General features: G+C 43.8%; 2 protein-coding genes across 2 annotated transcripts in view; one reads left to right on the forward strand and one right to left on the reverse strand.

The window, feature by feature from the left end:
- Positions 1–14,047, reverse strand: part of ADGRA3 (adhesion G protein-coupled receptor A3) — a 110,488-nt gene extending 96,441 nt beyond the window's left edge. Inside the window, exon 1 of the mRNA XM_089677485.1 lies at positions 12,343–14,047. Coding sequence (XP_089533611.1) covers positions 12,343–12,575 — 233 coding nt within the window. The 5' untranslated portion in view covers positions 12,576–14,047. The remainder of the gene's footprint in view (positions 1–12,342) is intronic.
- LOC149462125 (cytosolic beta-glucosidase-like) overlaps positions 12,100–15,820 on the forward strand; it is a 117,486-nt gene continuing 113,765 nt past the window's right edge. Inside the window, exon 1 of the mRNA XM_089677486.1 lies at positions 12,100–12,140. The gene's annotated coding sequence lies outside the window, so the exon portion shown is untranslated. The remainder of the gene's footprint in view (positions 12,141–15,820) is intronic.

Here is a 15,820-nt window from a genome sequence, read left to right on the forward strand (position 1 = left end):
AAATTCCGGGTGAGAGGTGTCAGAAGCTTATTGATGGTTATAGGAAGCGACTGATTTCAGTTATGTTTTCCAAAGGGTGTGCAACCAAATATTAAGTTAAGGGTGCCAATACTTTTGTCCAGCCCATTTTTGGGGTTTTGTGTGACATTATGTCATATTTGCTTTTCTGCCTCTGTTTTATATTTGTTCCAATACATACAAAGGGAATAAACATGTGTATAGCAAAACATGTGTTAATGCAATACCTTTTTTGTGTGAAATACTTGATTTTCAGGAAAAATATCAAGGGTGCCAACAATTTCGGCCATGACTGTACATATATCTCCTAGATTGTACGCTCGAAAGAGCAGGGCCCTCGATCCCCTCATGTTTTGCATTGTATTGGTATTGTTCTGTCACATGTTCTGTCCCCCTTTGTAATGTACAGCGCTGAGCAAACTATTGGCACTTTATAAATACTGTATAATAATAATAATATTATACACACACATACATATACACACACACACATATATATACATATATGTAGTGTGACACTGTACTACCCTAGGGTTATCAGGATTTTTTTTTTCCTTTACACACTATAATCGCTTACAACAGTCATAATCACTGTTATAAGTAACCATTTTTTATGAATGAAATCCATTCTTCCAGTGTGTACTATTGTGAATCTGTGATTGGTCACAGCTACACATGGTACAGATGCACTGCGACTGGCCCTGCCTGTACTGTGTGACTACTGTGACAGAGATCACCACAATAGTACACATAAATGGCTGTGAAAAAAGCAATTCATTGTATACAACTGCCATGTGAGCGGCCCAGTACTTTGATCTGTCATCTGCTGTGTCTAGTGGAAACAGAAGGTGACAGGACACGCCACAGTGCGCGAGGAGTGATCCCGCTCGACTATCATATTCTAGGCCGGGCATAAAGCAGTTAAAACACAACTTCACCCAAAAGGGGAAGTTCCACTTTTCTGTCTCTCCCAACCCCCCCCCCCCCCCCCCGCCTTCCACTTTTGGAAACTTATTTTTTTGGGAGGGAGAGGGTACCTGGTTTAGACAGGTACCTGATCCCACTTCTACCACCCCAATCACCTCGGATCACAGTATTTGTAGCTGCTGACTTTTAATTTTTTGGGAAGAGACTGAAGCTCCTCTTTAAGCCGGCCATACATGGATAGAAAAATTCAGCAAGTTCAGCAGGGACTGGTCGAATTTTGATCCATGTATGGGTTGTACAGAAGTCGATTTACCAATTGTTGGAAAATTTCTGCATGTTCAGCACTGTCTGGCTATAGCTGGTAGCGCTGATACGTGTATTCTGACAACGGGGATGACTTCCCACCATCAGAACAAAATAACTCAGTGAGAGAGATTCCCTCATCCACCTTTAATTTGTAGATGGGGGAAATATTTTCTTTTCGTTCTAAACGCTGGGTTGAAAATCATTAGGCAAAAAGAAAAAAAAAGGGAAATAAAGTTTGAAAAAAAGAGAAAATAATGCAGTCATTATAGGCAAGTACTGGTATGCCAAGCTGCAATACATTATATTTGTCCTTGAGTTTAGAAACAGATTAAAAAGGGGATCTGGCTAGCTTATGTAGTCCAGAAGTAACATTAAACCCTCCAGGGTTTTTGAATTACTGCTTTCTTAGCAACAGGTCATTCATCTCCCAATCCGTATTTTGTTGAAATGTGGCTACAGTACATTTATGCTGCTTTCACACTGATTCGTTTTTGCTGCGCTTTTGCTTTGCTAAAAACACAATAAAAATATTTACCTTCAAACTCCTCATTGAAATGAATAGAAAACACATAAAAAATAAATTTGAAAAATACACCATGGTAGCATTTTTGGTGCATTTTTTTTGAGTCACATGTTTGAGAGGTGTATGCTGGCAGTCAGGCAACCAGAAAATGCACCAGAATGCATAAAAAATGTATATGCGTTTTTAACGTGTTTTTCAATGAAGTGTGAAAGCAGCTTTACAATATAAACAATGATCCACTAGCTCCAGTTCCACGACGACGCTTCCCTAAAATTTCTGCTGGCAGATTGCAGGAAGGAGGGGTGTAAAGGGAGTCCCTTGCCATTGGGGCTTTTAGCCTCTGTAGATGTAAAGAGACTGGTCCGTAGAGGCAGCAAGGGGTAAGTAAAAAAAAGGTGGCACCATAGGACTGTGTAAAGGGATGGAGCCATCTGAATACAGGAGCTTCAAATATGGGGGTCCGCAACACTAGATCATTTCTTTCTTATGAGGTTCAATATTACTTTAACCACCTATCTTGGACCCCAATGATCAACATTCTGTGGGAGCCGGCTATCGGTTTGTCACAATTCAGTAATCGAGATTTATGTTTCTCTCTAGAACCTAACTGAAATATTTAAACAAAATCTTGAAGCCCCAAAAATCTAGAGAATCTAGGTACAACTGGAATCCCTACCAACATGCTGTACACCCCAACCACAAATCTACAATAGAGGAGGACATTATGTGACAGATGTGGTGATAAGACTGGTCATTCGTATAACCCAAAGCCACTGAAGTGTACAGTATGCAAGAAATACAAAGTTCACAACATTTCGCACCACCTTGGCAGGTAACACTGGCAGCTCGGAACAAAGGCCTGCTGTGATAAGCTTGACATTCATTGCTGTAAACAGGGTGAAGTTCACTTGGCAAGAAGAACTGCATGCAGTAACTGTTAAAGTAATATAACAATTCAGCATACAGTATAACCACACCTTAAAGAACACCAATCCCACCACTTCACATGTACCCACATAGGACCATACCACCCATAGAGCCACACATCCCTGAACAGAGGACAGCAACCTGAGATCGTTAGCTGCTGTGAAGAAGGCACAGGTAGGACAGGTAGTTCCATCATAGCCAGGACATAGTCTCCAAACTTCCAGGGACTGTTTGCATTTTGTAACTTCATGTCAGAATGTAAAGCTGGCCATAGATGGATTGTAATTTGCCCGGTTTCTGCTGGAGAGAAGTCGATCTAACGGTCAGCATCTCTTGAATGAGAATGTTGGGAGAATTCTTGTTTGATACAATGTCAGAATACAATAGTGGAGCGGGGAGGATTCCCCCATCCATCTTGACTCATTTTTGACCGATCAAAATATAAAAATCTATAACAAAGGCTACCGTATATACATAGCTATTCACTTTCCACCAACATTTACAAACTTATATAGACTTAAATAATTTAACCAGCGGGAGGTACATGGTTAAACTGGCAGCCGAACTCCAGAGTAAGGAAAATTCCTGCTTTGCAGTGCACTGCAAAGGTTAAATGTTCATTTAGGTCTTTTTAGGGGGGCCTCTAAAAGCAATTTTACTTACCTGATCCTCCACTTCCACAGGCTCCCTCCAGGCTGTAAGACTGGTCCCTGCAGGTTCTTTTTCCCTATGCGCCAGTTGTTGCAGGTCCTCCGACAAGACCAATGCCTAGCCAATTACCCCCCCGTGTATAACAGTATGGAAGGGGGAATCTCCTGCACCCACGGCTGCCTAAAAATCTGAACAGTGACACCATCTGGTAAGATGTAGTCAATGTTCCAATTATAAGTTTTTCACCCGGCTCAGTCAATTTTTCTTAAATGGACTTTTATCGATCCTTGCAGGGTCATCTAAAGCTCTAATTTAATCTAATTCAGTAGAAATTGTCTGTAATTTGAGCCACGTATGGCAAGCTTAAAGTGGTATTAAAGGCAGGGTTTAAAAAAAAATAAAATAAAGAACAAACATGTCATACTTACCTGTACTGTGCCGTCCTGATTCTCCTATTATGGGTCCACCACCAGTGCTCCTGGCCCCTCCCTTCTGCCTAGTGCCCCCATAGCAAGCAGCTTGCTACAGGTGCACCCAAGCAGACTCACTCCTGAGCCGCTGCTCTGAGTGTCCATTCTCACACAGAGCCATGGCTCAGCCACACCCTCTATCACTCCTCATTGAATCATTGTCTGTGATTAACAGCGGGAGCCAATGGCTCCCGCTCTTGTCTCATCCAATGAGGAGGGAGAGTCTCCGGATAGCCAAGGCTCTTGTGCACATCGCTGGATCGTGATGGGGCTCAAGTATTTGAGGGGCTGCAGCACACAGAAGGTTGCTTACCTTCATGCATAGACTGCATGAAGGTAAAAAAACCCTGAGCCTTTACAACCACTTTAAAGTGGAACTACACTGCATCTGAAGACCACAAACAAAAAAACCCTTTTAATTTATTTTTAATATTCAAAGCAAACTCCCCCATCCATCCAGGTCTCCATGCTTTATTTTGCTGGGAAATCACTTTGAAAAACACCCACTAGCATTTCTGGCCATGGCCATCTTGAGTAAGAGCAGATGATTCATGTAGCATTTGCTTCCTGGAATCCATCTGCCCCTAGGTCAGGCATGCAGACAGGGGGGTGTGCTTAGTAGAGAAAACCTTCTCCCCCACCCCCAAAGACTCCCGAGATGGATGCAGGAAGTAACTGAAGAAATAACAAAAAGGTTGTAAAAAATAAAAATAAAAAAAGAAGAAATAGAAATAAAAAGAAACAAAAAAAGAAAAAAAAAAGTTTAAAACAAGAAGATATAATATACATTTCTATCTACAGTTGTGACCAAAATTATTCAACCCCCAATGCTGTAAAGGGGTTTAGGGACTATAGTGTACATTTGGAATTGTATTCAGAATCAAATCCTACAAGGACGTTGTAACTACCCAAATGCAACTAAAATGACATCAATTGTTTATGTAATACAGTAGTAAATGGTTCTTATGTGGTTTCTTCATTGCCACAATTATTCAACCCCTTAAAGACTACCACTCTGAAGAACAGAGGTTCATACAGGTGCTTTCCATCAGGTATTGAAAACACCTGTGGATGTCACCGAGCAGCAATCAAGCATAATAAGCACCAATTAGGCAGCTTTAAAATGACTGTGATACTCAGCTCCTTCTAGACATTTACTGGTGTGGTTACAAACATGGTGAAGGCAAGAGAATGGTCCAGGAAGACAAGAGAAGAGGTGATTTCTCTTCACAGGAAGGGCAATGGCTATAAGAAGATTGCAAAGATGTTAAACATACCAAGAGACACCTTAGGAAGCATCATTCGCAAATTCAAGGCAAAGGGCACTGTTGAAACGCTACCTGGTCGTGGCAGAAAGAAGATGCTGACTTCGACTGCTGTGCGCTACCTGAAGCGTAGAGTGGAGAGAAGTCCCCGTGTGACTGCTGAGGAACTGAGAAAAGATTTGTCAGATGTGGGTACAGAAGTTTCAGCCCAGACAATAAGACGCACACTGCGTAATGAAGGCCTCCGTGCCAGAACTCCCAGGCGTACCCCCTTGCTGTCTCCAAAGAATAAGAAGAGTCGACTGCAGTATGCCAAAAGCCATGTGGACAAACCACAAAAGTTGTGGGATAGTGTTCTGTGGACTGATGAAACAAAATTAGAACTGTTTGGGCCCATGGATCAACGCTATGTTTGGAGGAGGAAGAACAAGGCCTATGATGAAAAGAACACCTTGCCTACTGTGAAGCATGGTGGAGGGTCAATCATGCTTTGGGGCTGTTTTGCTTCTGCAGGTACAGGGAAGCTTCAGCGTGTGCAAGGTACCATGAATTCTCTTCAGTACCAGGAGATATTGGATGGAAACGTGATGCAGTCCGTCACACACCTGAGGCTTGGGAGACGTTGGACCTTTCAACAGGACAATGATCCCAAGCATACCTCCAAGTCCACTAGAGCATGGTTGCAGAGGAAAGGCTGGAACATTTTGGAGTGGCCATCGCAGTCACCAGACTTAAATCCGATTGAGAACCTCTGGTGGGACTTAAAGAAAGCAGTTGCAGTGCGCAAGCCTAAGAATGTGACTGAACTGGAGGCCTTTGCCCATGAAGAATGGGCGAAGATACCCGTAGATCGCTGCAAGACACTTGTGTCAAGCTATGCTTCACGTTTAAAAGCTGTTATAACTGTAAAAGGATGCTGTACTAAGTACTAAGATTGAATGTCACTTGGGGGTTGAATAAAACTGATAATGCTGTGAGCACAGAAAAGACATTTGTGGTTATTTCATTATAACTGTTATGTTATATTTGTCTGACCTACAAGTGCCTCTTTAATGTAAATGTAAGCAAGATGACTGAATGATCAAAAGCAATGTCAAACTGGCCAAAACACTCAATTTCAGTGGGGGTTGAATAATTTTGGTCACAACTGTATTTACTAATGCTAGCAGCATACAGATTTAAAATAGCGCTGACGGAGAAAGTAAGGTTCCGCTTTAATATGGTTTTTGTCAATTTCCTTTTTTCTGTTTACTCACAGGCACCTGTATCTGTAGAATACGACAAATCTGACTTTTTCTACTATTCTAATAAGCAGAGGTGCACAACAAAACTTAATATAGAGAGCAATGAGTGCTTGCTACTGCAGGTATTATGAAGGATACTCACTCCGGGGTTGTGTATTGTGGTGTACGGACCGCTACACTGGCAGAACAAGGCACTGCGGCTATGTGCAGGAGGGCCTGTAGAGGTGGCCCGGATATTTGGAGTTTGTTCCATTTTTCATGAACAGGAGAACTTACCCTTTAGTTTGTTCTAGGTAAAGGATAAGTTAAATTCTAAACATGTTACACCCATATTTATACACTGGCCTCATTCATAGTTATGACTATCAGTGATCAAAGCACTGACAGTTGTACTATCTGCACAGTGGTGACAACTGCATACTTACAGAATGCAATAGGACTGAATTACAATAAACAACATTCTCCAAACGCCTGCATCACCACTAAATAAAAGGATGGAAAGTTGTACCAAGCACAGCCACAAGAACATTCATAAATAGACAGATGTTGTAGTCACCTACATGTTTAGGATACTTATGGCTATTCTGCATGCTGATCAAATAAACCTGGAGGTTCAGGGAAGCAGTGCTGAGAGAGCAGAAGCTAGCAGCATTGAGAGTTGTAAACCTTGAGGGCTGGGGTAAGAGTTTTTACCAATAGTTTGCTGGGGAATACTTATTTTATTGTGCTCAAAGTGTTAAACTAAGCTAACATTTCTTGTGGGTAGGGCAGTGCATGGAAAGGAATGGGTTGCCATACCAGTGACATGCACAGATGTGAACCAAGCCCAATACTTATTTAAAAGAGAAGTATGGCCAAAGCTTTAGCCATTCTTCTCTTGTGGGTCACAGGAATGCACTTCCTTATTCTTTTCTGTGACCTAGAACCAGCCAACAGTGGGCGACATCACAGAGCAGCTCCAGGCTGTGGAAGGATCCCAACCATATTGTCAGCATTGACGGGTGACTGTCTGTCAGGACTCGGCTGAGAGTTGAAGCCAGCTACACTGTCCTCCTCCACAGCTGAGCACCCCACTGAGCACTGGAGAGGCAAAGCAGAGAGCAGTGACTGACAGTCACCACTCTCTGCTCAGAGCTGAACAAGAACTGAGAGATCAGCAGTCATGTGATTGCTCAGTTCTTGGGCTTAGAACAGGGGGGACAGCTGAAGGCATCAGACTGATGCAGCTATAAAGAAGGATATGTATGGTAGTTTTTTTTTTTACCAACCTCAAACTTCTCCTTTAAGGACAATGAATGACTTGCCCTGATAACCCATCATCACCAATTCTGTATGATGGCCAAATGTTCACCAAGATGAGGGAAGGACACCTACATGTAAAGAAAACCTGTGTTCCTTACACCGAATACTCCACATTACTGACTGATGCGCTGGCTGTGTCCTCTCTATGTAATCTTTCCTTAAGGTTGAACTAAGAGTCCATTCACACTTGTGCGACTTTCCATGCGGCTTTGTGGGCCAAAGTCACATGACAAGTCACACCCCACATTTCCCAATGTGTACCATTCAAAGTCGCAGCGACTTGAAAGTAGTTCCTGAACTACTTTGGCACAACTTTTGATGCAACTTTAGTCCAGTGAATGTAAAGTCGGATCAAAGCCACACTAAAAACAGCACAATTTTGGAGATGCACTAATGTGAATGGAGCCTAAAGGCAAAACATTTTAAAACCGTTTTGGATAGAAGCGAAAAGGGGTTAGAACCCCTGTCAGGTTTTTACTGCTGTCCCATTAGGGAGATTCACCCTCTCTATTTGTCCTGTTTACCCTTAACTGAGAATGAAAGAAAATCCCAAGTTTTGGGATATCACCAGAACAGGAATAGAGAGAAAATCTTCCAATGGGGACACTAGTTCTGGTGACCAACACGGATTCCCTCACTTTGAAAGGATTTCCTCCCACTTCATGTTTTGGCTACAGGACCCCCCAAAAAAAAACTTACAGGGGTTATCTATCCAAAATTAAAAAAAAGTTTTGCCTTTAGTTCTACTGTAACCACTTCACTACTACCATGCGCTTTAAAACAGTGCTGCAGAATACACTTGGGTGCTCCCTATCAATGGACAGCTCAGACCACATGTACAGAGACAACCAGAGTGGCTCTGTACCTTGTGATCGATGTGAACCAGTCACAGCCCCCCACCAGCAGTGTTTACAAACATTCAGCCCATTCATAATCACTTAAACGCTACCACACTGCTACAGGGCGGCACGGGTGCGCAAAATCACGTATATATATATATATATATATATATATATATATATACACACATATATATATACACACATGATTTTGCATTTCTGGCTAGGGGATGCTCGCGCTGCCATTCGCGACCATCAATCACCGGGTCCCGGACATGATTGCCGAGCATCTCCAAACAAAAAACAGTTCTCCCTGTCAGCTCGTGCACACTACTTTGCATGGCTGTGCTGTGTGCAGTGGGATTACAGTGAAGCACACAGACACCGCCCCCTAGTAAAACACTCCCAGCAAACAGTTAACCCTTCGATCGCCCCTCATGTGAACCCCTTCCTGCCCAGTGCCATTAGTACAGTTTCAGTGCTTTTTTTTTAGCATTGATCACTGTATTGGTGTCACTGGAGATGTCAGAACACCAAGTCAGTTCCCCCCCAGTGTCAGAATGCCTGTCGCAGTCCCACTATAAGTCGCTGATCGCCGCCATTACTAGTAAATTTAAGAAAAAAAATTCCAGTATATATACCGCCATTTGTAAATGCTATAACTTTCACGTAAACCAATTAATTTACACGTATTGGGATTTTTTTTTTAGCAAAGACATGTAGCAGAATACATTTTTGGCATAAAATTCTAACAAAATTTGATTTAATTTTTTTACTGGACATGTTTAATAGCAAAAAGTCAAAAATATTGTTTTTTTTTCTCAAAATTGTTGGTCTTTTTTTTTATGGCGCAAAAAATAAAATACGCACAGGCGATCAAATACCACCGGAAAAAAGCTCAATTTGTGGGGAAAAAAAAGACATCAATTTCATTTCGGTGCAGCGTTGCATGACCATGCAATTGTCAGTTAAAGTAACGCACCAACGTAACACAAAAAATGGCCTGGTCGGGAAGGGGGGTAAATCCTCAGGAGGGCAAGTGGTTAATGGCCACGTGTCCGTCCAACCGCAATGTACTTTGGAGGAGCGAGTACTGTAGGCAAAGTGACGTACCTGTATATCAATGACTACTTACGGGTTTTGGGTGCACACATGCACACCTCCCAGCAGGCACCCACTGTGATCATACACAATAAGAGCCAGTCAGCAAGTCCCAGCCAGGACCTGCTGATAGGCTGTGCCCAATCACAGCCCAGAGCCCTGTGTTGACAATCAACACAGAGCTCTGTACAGAGGGAACAATCTGTCTGTTTCTCATCCCTACTAAGCAGGGATGAGAAACCTAGAGATCTATTAGTAAAAGCAGCACACTTTACACATAGTTAGGCACAAATTTAACTCCTTGATCACCCTAGATGTTAACCCCTTCACAGCCAGTATCATTAGTACAGTGACAGTGTATAGTATTATCACTGAACACTGTATTAGTGTCACTGGTGGTGTCAGTGGCAGATAAGTCAGTTCCCCCCAGTGTCAGTTATTGGCATATTTCCCACCGCACTATCACAGTCCCATCATAAGTTACTGATCACTGCCATTAGTAGTATAAAAAAAAGTTTAAAAATAAAAAAAATTATTATTATTATTATTATACAGGATTTATATGGCACCGACAGTTTGCTCAACGCTTTACATTATGGAGGGAGACAGTACAGAAATAAAATCATATATATCTTAGATTGTAAGCTCCAAGGAGCAGGGCCCTCCTAACCCTCCTGTATTGAACTGTATTGTCTCCCGTTATATCGTAAAGTACTGAGCAAATTGTTGGTGCTATATAAATCCTGTATAATAGTATTAATAATAATTATATATATATATACATACATACATACACACTATAAATTGCAGACACTATAACTTTCATACAAACCAATCAATAAACACTTATTGGAATTTTTTTAACAAAGATGTACCAGAATACATTTTGGGCACAATTTATGAAGAAATTTGATTTTTTTTATTATATATGTTTTATAGCAAAAAGTAAAAAATATTTTTTTTTTTCAAAATTTTCAGTCTCTTTTTTGTTTATATCGCAAAAAATAGAAACCCAGTGGTGATCAAATAACACCAAAAGAAAAATCTATCTGTGAGAAAAAAAAAATTATATGAATTTCTTTTGGGTACAGCAATGCATGACGGCACAATTACCAGCTAACCTAGCACAGTATAATATAGCAAAAAATGGCCTAGTTATAAAGTGGGGGGGGGGGCAAAACCTTTCAGGAGCTGAAGTGGTTAAAGGAGGAAGCTCCAATTTCTTGTGGAAAGGGTGAATGTTTGTAAACACAGCAGGAAGGCAGATGTCAGATTAAAGTTTGGAGATGATGGAGGTGGGGGGGGGGGGGGGGTCATCTGACGGGAATTTAAAGTGCCACTGATCACCAATGATTGTTTTTTAAAAGGTAAATAAATAAAATGTAAATGTTGCAAGCTTGGTCTTTTTTCCTTGATATGGTAGTGGTTATGACACCACCATGGAAAGCTCTGTCTGCTTCAGTGACATAAACTTCATTGGGGTCCAGGATTGTATAACTGGGTGATTGTCAGTCAAACCATCACAGCACATACAGGGGGTATTTCAGGTTGGTACTCAATCGGTTAATCTGTATATCAACAAGTGTCACTAAAGGTCATTTTTCTTTTAGTTATAGATAGAGTGGAGAGGGATTAGATCCCCAGTCAGTACAAAAATCTGGGATGACACCAGAATAGGAATAGAGAGGAAATCTCCCAACGAGGACACTAGTTGTGATGACAATCAGGGATTCCCTCACTCTGTAGGGATTTCCTCTCACTTCCTGTTTTGGCTATGGGACAGGAAGTGAAGGGAAATCTCTGCAATGGGACACAGATGGATAAAAAACTGACAAGGGTTCTAACCCCCCATTACTCTATAAAAATGAAAGTAAATTGTTTTTAGTGACACCTTATTGTATACAAGTTTTCCATAAATTTGTATCAAGAGATGAGCATCCTTCGCACTCACATGTATCTAAACATCAAAGTTTTTAGTCCAATCAGCTGCAGCCCAGGTTACTCCCCGCCCACGGCACATGTAATCAAAGGGGCGGGATGCTGGTGATGTCAGCGCCTTTATAAGGTAATGTGCCTATATTTAGTCTATAATGTGCGTCCATGTGTATGATCAATAGGTTATTTATACACTGGATATGATGTCACCACAACCCCGCCCCTTTGTTTACATGTGTTGTGGGGGCGGGGAATGACCCATAATGCAGCTGATTGGACTAAAAACAAAATGATGACTGATGTTCAGATGGAAGGAGTGCAGAGGATGTCGTGCTCATCCCTACTTGTATCATATTATAGATAAATGACACAATGTATGAATAATAGATGATTTATGTGAGGAAGTCTCTGCCTGTGTACATGACATTGCTGACCCTCTGTTACCCCGAGCTTCAGCCCCCCGGAAAGCCCCATCTTATGGGGGACACAATAGGAACCCCCCAACACACACTATACAATGATGGCCAATCACCATGCCCGGAATGGTTGTGTGGGGTGTGCCTGGCCATATACTAATACTGACTTTCATAAAGTCACTATCTGAGCAGGCCTTTCACAGTGCCCCTGGACAGGTCAGTGCTGGGATATGGGGGGGGGGGGGTCATCACCTTCTGATCACACCTCTATATACACATAGGAGACAATAGGGGGCTCGGGGTGGGGTGTAGATGTGATCGGGTGTGTGGCCCTGATCAAGTATAGATATGATCGGGTGTGTGGCCCTGATCGGGTATAGATGTGATCGGGTGTGTGGCCCGGTTCGGGTGTACTCACAGGGTGTTGGTCCGGTTCGGTAGGACTCCCATCGGTAACCTCCGGCCGCTCTCCGGGCTGCTGCACATCACCTTCCCCGCCTCCCCTCCCGATCCTCCTCCTCCTCCCGCCGCCGCCTTGCCCGGAGCCCGCGATCGGCCGTCCTGCTTACAGCCGGGGGGGAGAGCGGCAGCGGCAAGTATGGAGAGCAGAGCGATGATCGGGGCCAGGCCCCGGGCCTCCATCAGCAGCATTGTGCCGGATCCTCCTCCTCCGGTACCGGGACTCTCCCCTCCCCCGCCAACACAGGGACACCCACCGGGGGATCTATGTGTGTCCGGTCCGGATGTGTCCGATCTCTACATTCACCTTCTATGGAGGGGGAGGGGGCGGCCGTCTGCACTCCGACTGGACAGGGGTCTGCTGGAGGGGGGAGGGGAGCCGGGATGGGGGTCCCCAGTGATCACCCCCCTCTACTCCTGGATGGGTGGAGGAGAAAGGCTCCTCCGATCTGTACTCCTCCTGGGGGGGGGCTGTAGTTGTCTGTATTCCTGAATGGTAGAGGATCCCCTCTGATCACCCCCTGTACTCCTCCTGGATGGGGGTCTCCTATTTCTTGGTGGGGGGAGGGGTCTCCTATGATCACCCCTTGTACTCCTCTGTGTGTGTGGGGGGGGGGGGGATCTCTCCCCTCTACTCCTGGAAGCACTCCAGTTGGGGGTCTCAGATTAGTCCCTGCACTCCTGGATGGGGGCCCCTGATTACACCTTCATTATGGGGCCCCTGATTACTTCTAGACCTGAATTAGTTGTTGAGCTTTGTAGGTCCGGTTGAAGTTACTCCAAGTATTTCCAGCAAGGAGAAGGCTTCTTACTCCATTATGGGGGTCTCCAAATAATTTGTATTCTCAGATGTGGGGGTCTCTGATTCCTCCATTATGATATCTCTGTCCTCCAATACAGGGGTCCCCTTTACTCTGTGTCCTCCAATACAGGGGTCCCCCTTTTACTCTGTGTCTTCAGGTGTAGGGGTCCCTTGTTACTCTGTGTCCTCCAATACAGGGGTCCCCCTTTTACTCTGTGTCTTCAGGTGTAGGGGTCCCTTGTTACTCTGTGTCCTCCAGTACGGGGGTTTCCTTTTACTGTGTCCTCCAGTGTTGGGGTCCTCTGTTACTTTGTATCCTCCAGTACAGGGGTCTCTGGTTATTCCATGTCCTTCAATACAAGGGTCTCACTTTACTCTGTATCCTCCATTATAGGGGTCTCCTGTTACTCAGTGACCTCTAATATAGAGGTCTCCCTTTACTTTGTGTCCTCCAGTGTTGGGGTCCTGTTTTTGTATCCTCCAGTTCAGGGATCTCCTGGTACTTTGTGTCCTCCAGTTTAGGGACCCCCTTTACTCTGTGTCCTCCAGTACAGGGCCCCCCAGTACTCTGTCCTCCAGTGTAGGGGGTCTCTTGGTTTGGAAGAGTCTGTGCTGACCTGTAGATGAGGGGGTGGAGTTGGATCTCTTGTCCTGAGCTCTCAGCCCTAGGTGATCACAGCCTACCTGGCTGGTATTATCTCTGGACACTCCTAGGGGTCTCTCCGGGTCTGTAGTCCGGTGTTGGGGTCTCTGGGTGGTCTGCGTTCTCAAGATCTCTGTTTGGGAAGTCAGATTGTTGCCCGCAGGCAGTTGTACTGAGTCCTCCCTGCCCCTTTCACACCAGACTCTGTTAGCATTACTACAGACAGTCCTCTTCCTGTGTCTCCTCCTCTCCATGCACAGACATGCTGGTGGGGAGGGGGCCAGACACAGGACACACAATGAGACTGCTATGTGTGATCCATGTGTCCTACTACACCATAGAGACATACAATGAGACCGCTATGTGTGATCCATGTGTCCTACTACACCATAGAGACATACAATGAGACCGCTATGTGTGATCCATGTGTCCTACTACACCATAGAGACATACAATGAGACCGCTATGTGTGATCCATGTGTCCTATTACACCATAGAGACATACAATGAGACCGCTATGTGTGATATATGTGTCCTACTACACCATAGAGACATACAATGAGACCGCTATGTGTGATCCATGTGTCCTACTACACTCACATCCCATAGAGACACACAATGAGACCGCTATGTGTGATCCATGTGTCCTACTACACCATAGAGACATACAATGAGACCGCTTTGTGTGATCCATGTGTCCTACTACACCATAGAGACATACAATAAGACTGCTATGTGTGATCCATGTGTCCTACTACGCTCACATCTCATAGAGACACACAACGAGACCGCTACGTGTGATCCATGTGTCCTACTACACCATAGAGACATACAATGAGACTGCTATGTGTGATCCATGTGTCCTACTACACTCACATCCCATAGAGACATACAATGAGACTGCTATGAGTGATCCATATGTATTCTACCACACTCACATCCCATAGAGACACACAATGAGACCGCTATGGGTGATCCATGTGTCCTACAACACTCTCATCCCATAAAGACACACAATGAGACCGCTATGTGTGATCCATGTGTCCTACTACACTAACATCCCATAGAGACACACAATAAGACTGCTATGTGTGATCCATGTGTCCTACTACACTAACATCCCATAGAGACATACAAAGAGACTGCTATATGTGATCCATGTGTCCTACTACACTCACATCCCATAGAGACACACAATAAGACTGCTATGTGTGATCCATGTGTCCTACTACACCATACTGTAGAGACATAAAATGAGACTGCTATGTGTGATCCATGTATCCTACTACACTCACATCCCATAGAGACATACAATGAGACCGCTATGTGTGATCCATGTGTCCTACTACACTCACATTCGAGAGACACACAACGAGACCGCTATGTGTGATCCATGTATCCTACTACACTTACATCCCATAGAGACACACAATGAGACCGCTATGTGTGATCCATGTGTCCTACTACACCATAGAGACATACAATGAGACCGCTATGTGTGATCCATGTGTCCTACTACACTCACATCCTATAGAGACACACAACGAGACCGTTATGTGTTATCCATGTGTCCTACTACACTCACATTCGAGAGACACACAACGAGACCGCTCTGTGTGATCCATGTATCCTACTACACTTACATCCCATAGAGACACACAATGAGACCGCTTTGTGTGATCCATGTGTCCTACTACACTCACGTCCCATAGAGACACACAATGAGACCATTATGTGTGATCCATGTGTCCTACTACACCATAGAGACACACAATGAGACCGCTATGTGTGATCCATGTATCCTACTACACTCACATCCTATAGAGACACACAACGAGACCTTTATGTGTGATCCATGTGTCCTACTACACTCACATCCTATAGAGACATACAATCAGACCGCTATGTGTGATCCATGTGTCCTACTACACTCACATCCTATAGAGACATACAACGAGACCGTTATGTGTGATCCATGTGTCCTACTACACT

This window comes from Staurois parvus, unplaced genomic scaffold (genome assembly GCF_062004578.1).
Source record: "Staurois parvus isolate SC_StPar_1 unplaced genomic scaffold, SC_StPar_1.0 ptg000186l, whole genome shotgun sequence".
In the NCBI taxonomy this organism is placed as follows: Eukaryota; Metazoa; Chordata; class Amphibia; order Anura; family Ranidae; genus Staurois; species Staurois parvus.